The sequence below is a fragment of the Glycine max genome, chromosome 17 (genome assembly GCF_000004515.6).
Source record: "Glycine max cultivar Williams 82 chromosome 17, Glycine_max_v4.0, whole genome shotgun sequence".
Lineage (NCBI taxonomy): Eukaryota > Viridiplantae > Streptophyta > Magnoliopsida > Fabales > Fabaceae > Glycine > Glycine max.
Window position 1 is genome coordinate 11,737,977 of NC_038253.2, and position 10,191 is coordinate 11,748,167.

General features: G+C 33.5%; 1 protein-coding gene across 1 annotated transcript; it reads right to left on the minus strand.

Annotated features, from left to right (window-relative positions):
* Positions 1-3,422: 3,422 nt before the first annotated feature.
* MYB180 (MYB transcription factor MYB180) lies at positions 3,423-7,441 on the minus strand. The gene is made up of 3 exons (NM_001251693.2): positions 6,915-7,441; positions 4,748-4,956; positions 3,423-4,290 (listed from the first exon to the last, which is right to left on the minus strand). The coding sequence occupies exons 1-3, from the start codon at positions 7,204-7,206 to the stop codon at positions 3,790-3,792; spliced, it is 1,002 nt and encodes a 333-aa protein (NP_001238622.2). The 5' UTR covers positions 7,207-7,441; the 3' UTR covers positions 3,423-3,789.
* Between the last annotated feature and the right edge of the window lie 2,750 nt (positions 7,442-10,191).

The following is a 10,191-nucleotide window of genomic DNA, read 5'->3' on the forward strand; positions in this document are numbered from 1 at the left end:
TTTATTTTTACTATATTTTTTATCTTAGGAGCTAGAGTAATAAGTTTTTCATACAAAATTTTCACTTTGATTGGGTCCTCAAAAACATGTTTAATCATCTCACAGAAGGTGAAACCAACTCTTTCCCTATTGAGTTTGATAAAACATCACAACCTAGAGCTTTATAACTACCTGTGCACTTTAAGACACTCTGGATTTCTTCATTAGTATCTCTATTGTCTAACAATCTAGAGGCAGAGTCATTGAGAAAAAGAACCTTCTAAATAAAAGGGGGTGAAACCAACCTCAGTAGTAAATAACCCCTTAAAATAATTTGTCGCCAACCTCTAACTTCCTGGGAGAATCCTACAACATATCAAGATTATTTTGTCTCCTTCAAACCTTATAGTGTAGTGGAAGAAGCATGAACTTTTATCACCAAACTAGAGCCACCTCAACATGACTTCTAAACCAAAGAATTTGCTTCTAAGGCAACCCTTATCATACTCCTTCCAAAGCTTAGACAGGAGATGCTACAGGTGAGGGTTATTATTAATTCTCATTCTCCTTACTCTGCCATTCAATCTCTTGATCGATACTTTTTTCTTGTGAAAAATATGGCCAAACAGACTATTGTTCCAGTCTTCGAGTGTTGTGTGAAAAGAATTGATTCTAGTATTCCATGTTGGGACATCACACAAATTGCTTTACATGATATTAGGGAAGTCCTAACGAGTAAGTGATTTCAAATCTGAAGGGGAGACTATAATGATTGATCCTGACACCTAGATTAAAGAAGAAAAAAAGGGTGATGGTCAAATTTAAAACAAGGCAAATGGAAAACAATTCTCTATTGATAAACGCAGGTTGAATAATCCACAGTCCATCCTCTCCTATAGTTGACTGCACTTCTAAATAAATAGACACCTTTGGAAACCTTTATCATGCAAATCACAATACTAAATGGTAGATTGAAAATTCACAACATTTTGATCATTTAAAGTAAAGGACCCTCCCTAACGCTCATATGACATGAGAATTGTATTGAAATCTCCCAACAGGCCAACACACTCCAAAGACCATCATAATCTTCCCTAAAAAGCTTGAAATTTTGCCAAAGGTCACCTCGATTCGCAATTTGAAGGCTCTCATACACAACAAAAAACACTCATCTAACACCTCGTTCCTTACAAACCTTTATCTAAACCACTTGACTGGAAGAGCCAATAACCTTCACAAACCACTGTAGCTATTCCAAAGGCATCAAATCCCCCTAAATGATCATGAGAATCCTAAATATGGACACTGTCAAAAGTCATTATTCTAACGACTTCACATGTTCATTACCCACTCATATGGGTCTCCGATAGAATGAGGAAATACAGTTTATTTTCTCAAATAATATCTTTAATAATGCCTACAAAGTCTTTACTTCCCACACCTTAGCAATTCCAACTTAACACATTCATTTAAAAATGGTCAGCAATTTATTGTCAATCCACTATCCATCATGGTGTCTAGACCATTATGAAAATTCTTATTTGCAATAACCACCTTAACTTGACCACAACTTATTTTCCGAGGGAGAGCGGACACAAGATTCTTGGAAGATTATTGTTTCATAGTAAACTCCAAATCCTATTGGTTTATCTACATAGCATGGCTTTCAAATATTGATTTTTCCTCTATTTTTAATTTTAAATCCTCATGTTGCTTTTTCTCCATATTTTTCATTTGGTAGAGAACTTTTAACACCTCCTTCGTGCACTTGCCACCAAAATTAGCATGACTTGTTGACACAACACATGCTCTAGTTCCCTTTACCAAGATGGATCCCACATGACACATGAGATCCATTGTATGCTCCTTCATTTGTTTTTTTTTTTGTCTTAGTCCAGAGATCACGGTGTTCCCCAAATCATTAGATTAAAGATTAATCTCACTTGCAGTATATGATTGTTGTTAGCCCAAGAAAATTTTGTACAAGGTGAGAATCAAACATGGATTTTTCTGCTAAATAGATAATTCTCGTTCATGTGAATATAACGGGACTTTGCACCACTCTGTCAACTCTTTGCATTACCTGACTTGCCTATTTGAATTCCTTTCTCATGATCTCTCATGATCTCCACCTCTAGTCGATTTATTTTCAAGATAATATTTGATCATATTTGAATAATTATTTTATGTAGATTGTATTGATTTATTAGTTGAATGCTTGCCATTACCCCACAATAAATTTTGTGTCATTATTTTGTCTTGATTGTAAGAGAACTTTCTCCCATTTGAGTGCCCATACATAAGACCTTGTAAAGTTTAGATTAAAATCAGTTTACTTTCCTAGCAACTTTTTATTACACAAATTTGATTTTAATTTTAAGAATTTTAATTCGCTATTAATATATTTTCAAATTATTGTTATTCTATTCTGCATTACCATAGTATAAAAAAATTGTAACTTGTAAAATAGTTATTTTAAAAACTGAACTTCCTTTATGATGTAAAATAGATAATTGAGTACAAGTAAAATAATAATAATATATACTAATAGTTCAAAATTTTGCGTGAATTATATTAAGCTTTTATTAACTACTAATTTCTAAATCCTTTTCGCGTGGACCATTCAAAATAGAACGTGCAACCACAGGACTTTCCACACAGCAATGAATTAAGTAAATATTTACTTCGACAACGATCAATCTATTCAAAATACTATGCAGGCAGCGAAGATGAAAATGTGACTGATGGATGAATTGTTTGGAGCCGACTAGCCTAATTCACATTAACTATGGTTAGAAAGAAATATAGAAGAAAAGAGAGATTTTCTTTTATTTTATCTTTATTTAATTAAAAAATAAAAGAAAAGAAAATAATGAGAATTAAAATCTATTTTCCATTTTTATCTTTCCTCCAATGTTTCTGGTGAAGTAGGACATTCCTCCATGAAAAGCCAAAGATTAATTTCTTAAGGTACCGGGACCTCTCTCAATAGATATTTTCTCATATACATAAATCAGATATCAAACTCATGATCACATACTTAAGGAATAAAATCATCTACTAATCATATCATCCCATATTTTTCTTTCCTTCAATATTATCCCAATTATATATTTATTAATCTAAGATTTAAGTCCAACTATATAAAGCTTGGACACCCATTGGTTTATTTCGAGATATGTTTATTGATATCTTTAAATTCTGAACTATTAATTAAGCTTTAAATAAATTTCAAGCCCAGCAAAGAAGTCTAGTTAAGTTGGTTGAATAGGATGTGAGTTCTATAAAACCCTTGGTACCATGAAAAAAAATTCAAGCCCAAAATAAGATTTTTATAAAAACTAACCAAACCTGGAAAAAAAAAAAAAACTAAACCCATTTCAAACCCTAACAAGCAGCTACAGTTTGTGCTTTTGATTTCCTGTCTCACTGGATTAATTCAGGAGACCCGGGTTTGAGCGGGTAAAGCACTTAAAACATTCTAATCCACGGCACTTCAAAGTTCAAACATGAAGCACAACTTGGTAGATTGTCAAACTGCACAATTAACATTAACTTTACATAACCCTGACAAATAAAATCACTGAACAAACATAAAAGTTTTACTTTAGACCCAAAGTAACTCCTAGACGCTACTGCCTACCAGCAAATAAACAAACTAGGTTAATCACTGTGAATGGGCCAAAAAAAAAAATTATTTAGGTTACCCCACAAACAGATGTATTGATGAACACAAGACCACATTCATGCGCGCCCATCAATCAACAATGCTCACATAACAATCCCTTCCTCGGAACATGAGGCACACGCTTAAACTGCATGGATGGCACTGCCATTTGAACTGCCACATGTCGGTGTTGCATGAAAAGCTGACTGTCTAGAGGGTCCTTCTTCGATAAGTTTTCGAGACAGAGAGGAGGGACCAGAGTCACCAATAGACTCCCCTAAACTCAATTTTGAAATGCCAACCAGTTCATCAACATTGATAGGGCTTTTAGAATGAACTGCAGTTGGCTTCAGTACTTCATGTGTCTCCTCCTTCTTGGTGGACTCTGGACTGTATCCTGACCAATAGGGCAGAGGAAACGGGAACACCGGAGAATAATATGCAGGATATAACATTGGATAAGATGACTGTGTGTTTTCTGGCTTTGATGGGGCAGGCTCTCCATCATTTGAGTTTGTGGAATCCATGGATTCGCACTCTTCGTCGAGGGGAGGAGGAGCTGGCAAGGGGTTATTGCCTTCTGTTTCAGTGGGTAACTGATTAGCAGACAAGAAGTCTTGCTGTACCATTGCAGTGTCAGCTGCCTGCAAGTCACAACATAAATACAAGAAACCTAGAAAAATGAGAAGGTTCCAAGGACAAAGGGCAAGTTACATATTTATAATATTGGAATTCGAAAAAGCATCACATGAGAAAATGCAATATCTCCAAACTTCCACCCTAGAACCATGATTTCATATACAATCTAAACAAAAATTATTAATGCACAGAAAGCCAGTCAAGATAAAAAAAAATTGTCAAATCCACTGCAGAAGAAAGGAAATGGACAATTGTCATAAATTACAGATGGTGGACCACCAATATATCTAACTAATAAATGGTGTACGAGATTAACTAACTTATTTATCACAGAAGCCAGAACAAGTCACACAATATCTTCAAAGAAAGAAACGCATTTTAGATAATTTAATCAACGGTCACAAAGTCGGGAACAAATTAAGCAGCAACATTTTGATGTAATTTGCAAATAAGGGTACAAACTTCATCTGCAACAATATCAAACAAGCTGGACCGTCTTTTCCGCCTGGACACATTGCTCTGCCTGATGAAATATTTCTGAGCATGGCTAGCCACTTGAGTAGGTGTCCTTGATATAACATAGGTCCTTGCAATTCCACGCCAATCACCTTTGCCCAGCTTCTGCAATCCGAGTAAAAACATTCTATGTTCCTCCTCAGTCCATGGAACACCTGCATAAAAGAAATTATAAATTAAACCTTAAGAACAGCTTAAAAATTTTTTGGATATAAATGAATCACTAATTAAGATATTTTAGGCTTCTCATCATTTAAGACCTATAAGCCTCATCAAAGCTATGCTTACAACAACAAACCAAGCTTTTTCCCATTATGTGGGGTCAATTACATGGATCAAAGGATACCACAATGTTTTATGGTGAATAATATCTATAAACAAAGAATTGACCCTCAAATCCCCCTTAATGGTTTAGTTTCCCTATAATTTTTCTTGGCCTCCTTCTACCTCTAATCATAGGGCTACACACCATCTAATATACTCTTCTTGCTAAGGCTTCTACAGGTCTTCTCTATCCATGTCAAAACCACCTAAGGGGAGATTCTAATATATCTTCTGCTACAGGTGCTATCCCAATTTTCTCTCTAATGCATTAATTCCCAATCTTATCTTGTCTAGTATGTCCACACATCCACTGCAACATTCGCATCTCTAATACATTGAGCTTATTTTCCTTTTGGTTTTAATCGCCTAACACTAGATTTCCTACAACACCACATATTTTATAGTTGTGGAGTAAATTTTTCTTAAGTTTGAATAACTTGGCGTCACAAATAACACCTGAGGCACTCCTCCATTTCATCCACCCCACTCGAATCCAACATCACCCACATCTTAATTATCAATAATTAAGATGAATCCCACATCTGATTGAAGCTATGTGTATTGTGTAATATGAAAAAAGAGATAACAATAAATAATGCATGCTCAATAAATTTCTGTCTAAATATTGTATAAATAAGCCACTTTACAAGCTCCAAACTTATGGAGGGCTAGTAAAAGGCCCATGATAAATCGATTGACCTATTCACACCCCTACATTCCATGTACACACCAAACAACGACCTAGATGTTACAAAATGTATCAGCCACCTTCTAGAATAAGGTGGAAAATGAAACTATAATATCTAAACAAGAATGTGAGCCCCCCCAACCGGGAGTATGTACCCCACCTAGTCAAGATATCAACCATGTTTATAGTGTGAACGAAACATAGAACTGTATTATCCCATTTGCGCCCTCACATACTCCGCCTGATTTATATACAGAACAATATCCTATTTGCAATTGGTAGCAACAATTGTAAATCTGACTTACAAGTGCGCTTGTCACCTATTTTCCAATACATAAGAATGATAGCATGAGCATCAATCAGTATAGAGTCAGCATCAATGCTTGTTAAACTTACAAAGACCTCTTTGAACTATTTGGTGACTATCTTTTTTATTATAAATTATAAGTCCAAAAACTATAGCAGCACTTTCCACGTAGCTGAAATAGTGAAATACATGAACATAGCACACCCCCATAATCACAGTACACTTCCGAAGTAAACAAACAGTAATTCAATAGAAATCAAGCATAATGAACTTTTCTCTCGCTACATAAGATGTCTCCCAGGCTAAAAGGACTCAAAAACCTTCACTTTGTCAAGGGTCAAACTAGTAAAAACTCATACAGACAAGGCTGCTTGCTGATTAGAACCTTAAGTGAGCCACACAAGCAACTTCTTCTCAAAGAACATGAGTTGAGATTTACAAACACACCGAATCCATTTCTCAGTATTTCACAGATTCAAAATCTAAGCAGTCAAGCACAATTCAAAGAACTCACTCATAAAAAATAAAAAATAAAAAGACAACCCCTAATAAAGCTAACTTATATGCTCCTTTCTTGTCTAGTTATCTATCCCCAACAGTGACACCACCCAAAAACAGAAAGGTTTTTTGTCCAAACACAATTAACCCAACTTAATCAACTTCACCTACCTCAATCAACCAGTACACAAAACACCACGAAAAAAATCCAACATGCAATTCCCACAGTCAAGTAAAATAATAATAAAAAAAAGCACACATTTTTATTCTTATTTTATTAGATAAAGTAATCCAACCCTTCTTTCTTTCACGGGAGCTAGAAGAAGACCCGGGAACGAAGTCCTCGGACAAGTAACCGTCGGCGACTGCGGCGGCATGATCGGGGGTTTCCCCGGGCGAACCGGGGTTATTCAACCCGGTATGGAGTGGACCCGACCCGGAACCGGCATAGTGGGTTAGATTGCCCATGCTAGCACTCTTCCGGATCGACCCATCGGTTAATCGGACCCCGAAGAGCTTCACCCCGCGGTTAGGGCAAGTTCTTGAGTTGTGCCCATTGTGGCTGCAATGCGAGCAACGCCGCGTCATGGGAACCGGATCCAAATAATACTAGGTTGTTTTTTGTTTTTGGCGTTGTTGTTGTTGGGGATCCGAATCACGGGATCCGAGACATGAAAGTTTGGGGGTTTAAGGTTGTTATTATGTGATACGAGGTGGTGCTGTGCTATGGTGTGTTGGGTTTGGGTTATGATGATGGTTTTTGGTTTGTTTTTTGGTCTCCCTCGGCTTTCGCATATGGGAGAGGAAAGAGAGATGGCTAACAACACAACACAACACTATCCATTTATCTTGTCGTGGATAATAAAGAGGCGGAGTTACGCTGCTTCGCGGCTTTTTTACGGAACCGTGGTCCTTCCTTGATCACCGTGTCTTTAGTAGGTGGGATTTGACGTGGCGGAGATTCGGACGCTTTGTGCTGCTGATGATAGGGTTTGCTTATCAAGTTAATTAATCATCAAGTTATTAGATAATTATGTTGTGGCCGCGACCTGAAATTACTTTTTTTTTTTTTAGGGGATGACGCATGTTTTAACAAGATATTTAAAGTCTAATCCTTTTCCAGATAATATTCATTTAAGAAATTAATATCTCTGAAGTCTTAACGAATATTTTTTATACCATAAATCATCAAACTCATGCCCACATAGCTAATAAAGTTGATATTCTTATTTTTAGGGTAAAATATTTTTATACGGCTAATTAATTTATTTTTGTATTAAAATATGAGTTCCCAAAACATTTTTAGAAGATATTCTTAAATAAGAGTAATTTTAACCATTATTCTTCATTGAGAATTTTTATGAGTAGTGTAAATATTCGTACTTCTCAATCAATTAAAAATGATTTCAATTATGGTTTTTTAAATATTTTTTTTATAAAAGTCAATGATTTTTGCGGACGTGATAATTTATAATTGAATAATACTATATAAAAATTATACTATTAATATATTCTGGATAAATTATTTAAATATATAGCATAGTTGGGTATTTACTAATTTCAAATTAATTCTATTTGAATCTAAACAAAAACTTAAAATAGTTTGTATAGGGAAAATGATGAGGCAGTTTTGCTTATAGATCACCTTAATACGACATTACTTTGTGTTTATAAAAAGTCTTATTTACGTGTAATATTTTTTATTTAACGTAGCTTTTTAGGAATTTATTGATGAGATTTTTTAAGATATTAAATAATTAATAAAAATGGTGTATATATCATAACGTATTTAATAACATAATATATAGACATTTTGAAAATATTTATTTATGAATATTATAAATATTCAGGGAAAAAAAGTGACAGAATAATCAGTATTAATCGGTACTTTTTTTGTACATTAATCGGCACGCTTTGAAGGCTGCTTATCAAGATTTTGTTTTTTCACACCCAAAAAAAAAAAAAATTCAAAACTTTGTTTTTGTCTTTTTATTACAACAGTAACAAAGTTATGTCGACTTTAAATTTTTTATTACAATGCATCTACATCCCACGATTTTTATTGTAATCCAAAAGATCTAGGAATAAAGAACAGGTATCTCCTTATATTCACGGATTATCAAATAACTTGTAATAAGCTGTTCATAAATTTGATAACAGCTTATGCGGTGTTTTATAAAAAGCCAATATTGATCCTGGCTCATCCAACATTCATCTTATAAGACTATAAACACATCATCAATTATCTTATCAATAATCATGTGAAATATAAACAATCAAAAATATATTCATTAATTAAAGATATATTCAATAACTACTTAATAAAAATTAATTATATTATCTTTTAATCTAAAATATTAAATTATTTATATATTAAATGATTATTAATCGAAATTATAAATAATGTAATTTGAACCACCTAATAATTTATCATTCAACAGCCCATCATTCATCTCAAGCAAAGGTCAATCCACATCAAAATACTTGGAATCAGGATGAAATTTATTTATACATCTAAATTCTAAAGTATAAAAATAAGATGTTACTCTAATTTTTACTGTGGTGAGTGTGACTTACTCGGAATTAAAAAAGAAAAAAGAAAAAGAGGAAAATGAGAACATATCTAACCTATGTCCATGGATCATTCGTGGAAAGTTTTACTTTTAATTCAGTGAGCTCTATGAATGAGAATAATTGAAGAATTGGTGCCTTTGGAACGAGATAAGGTGGATAAGCATTAACAGTCCTCTTTTGTACGAAGGCTATGCCCAAGCTTCCTGCTTGGAAACATTGCCACGTGGATTATCCTTACGAAAAAATTTCATTTTTTCAAAAAAAAAAATGATTCATTATAAAAAAATATTTAACATTTCAAAATAATATACAGAAGACTATAAAAATAATTCTCCTACTAGATATGTCTCTTTCACTATTGTAAAAATCATTACATTTATTTGTATCTTGACATACAAATTATTTGTCAATAGTGTAGATAAGTATTTGAGAATTTGTGAATTCTATTGCATGTATTAGGAATGAAAAAATTGTCCTGTGTATGACAATGATAATATCTTATAAGTGATTATTACAAATCCACAATAATATTTAAAGTCGTTGTGTCATAAGACTTATAAATTTAACATGCATAATTTGGAGTAGGAGGTTAAAACAATAACATTAATGTCACAAGGAGAGAGAAAAAATGATATTCAAGATGTTAGGAATTAGAAAGAAAGGATGTTAAACTACCATTTGGTGAGTTTAAATCTTGATTTCCAATTATATTTTATACATCACGTGCTTGAGACATAGATATAATATTGACATGTATTATATTGCATAACATGATCATTATTGAAAATGAACAAGAGATATATACAAGGATAATATTAATGTTGATTATGATCATACAAACAATAAAATTTCAACCGATGAGGTATCTCATGGTGCTCGTCTTAGCTTTGCATACTTGCAAACGAGACAATATATACATACAAGAAGAATTCATCAATAACTTTAAACAAATTTGATGAAGCATATTTGAAAATGTTTTAGTAACAAAAATAATGAATT

Excerpts from the sequence above, each read along its gene's own strand:
- MYB180 (NM_001251693.2), bottom strand. The coding sequence starts at position 7,206 with ATGACGCGGCGTTGCTCGCATTGCAGCCACAATGGGCACAACTCAAGA. Across the intron at positions 4,957-6,914 it reads CTCCCGTGAAAGAAAGAAGG|GTGTTCCATGGACTGAGGAG; the intron begins GTTGGATTACTT and ends TCTTTTATGCAG. Across the intron at positions 4,291-4,747 it reads TTGATATTGTTGCAGATGAA|GCAGCTGACACTGCAATGGT; the intron begins GTTTGTACCCTT and ends TGTGACTTGCAG.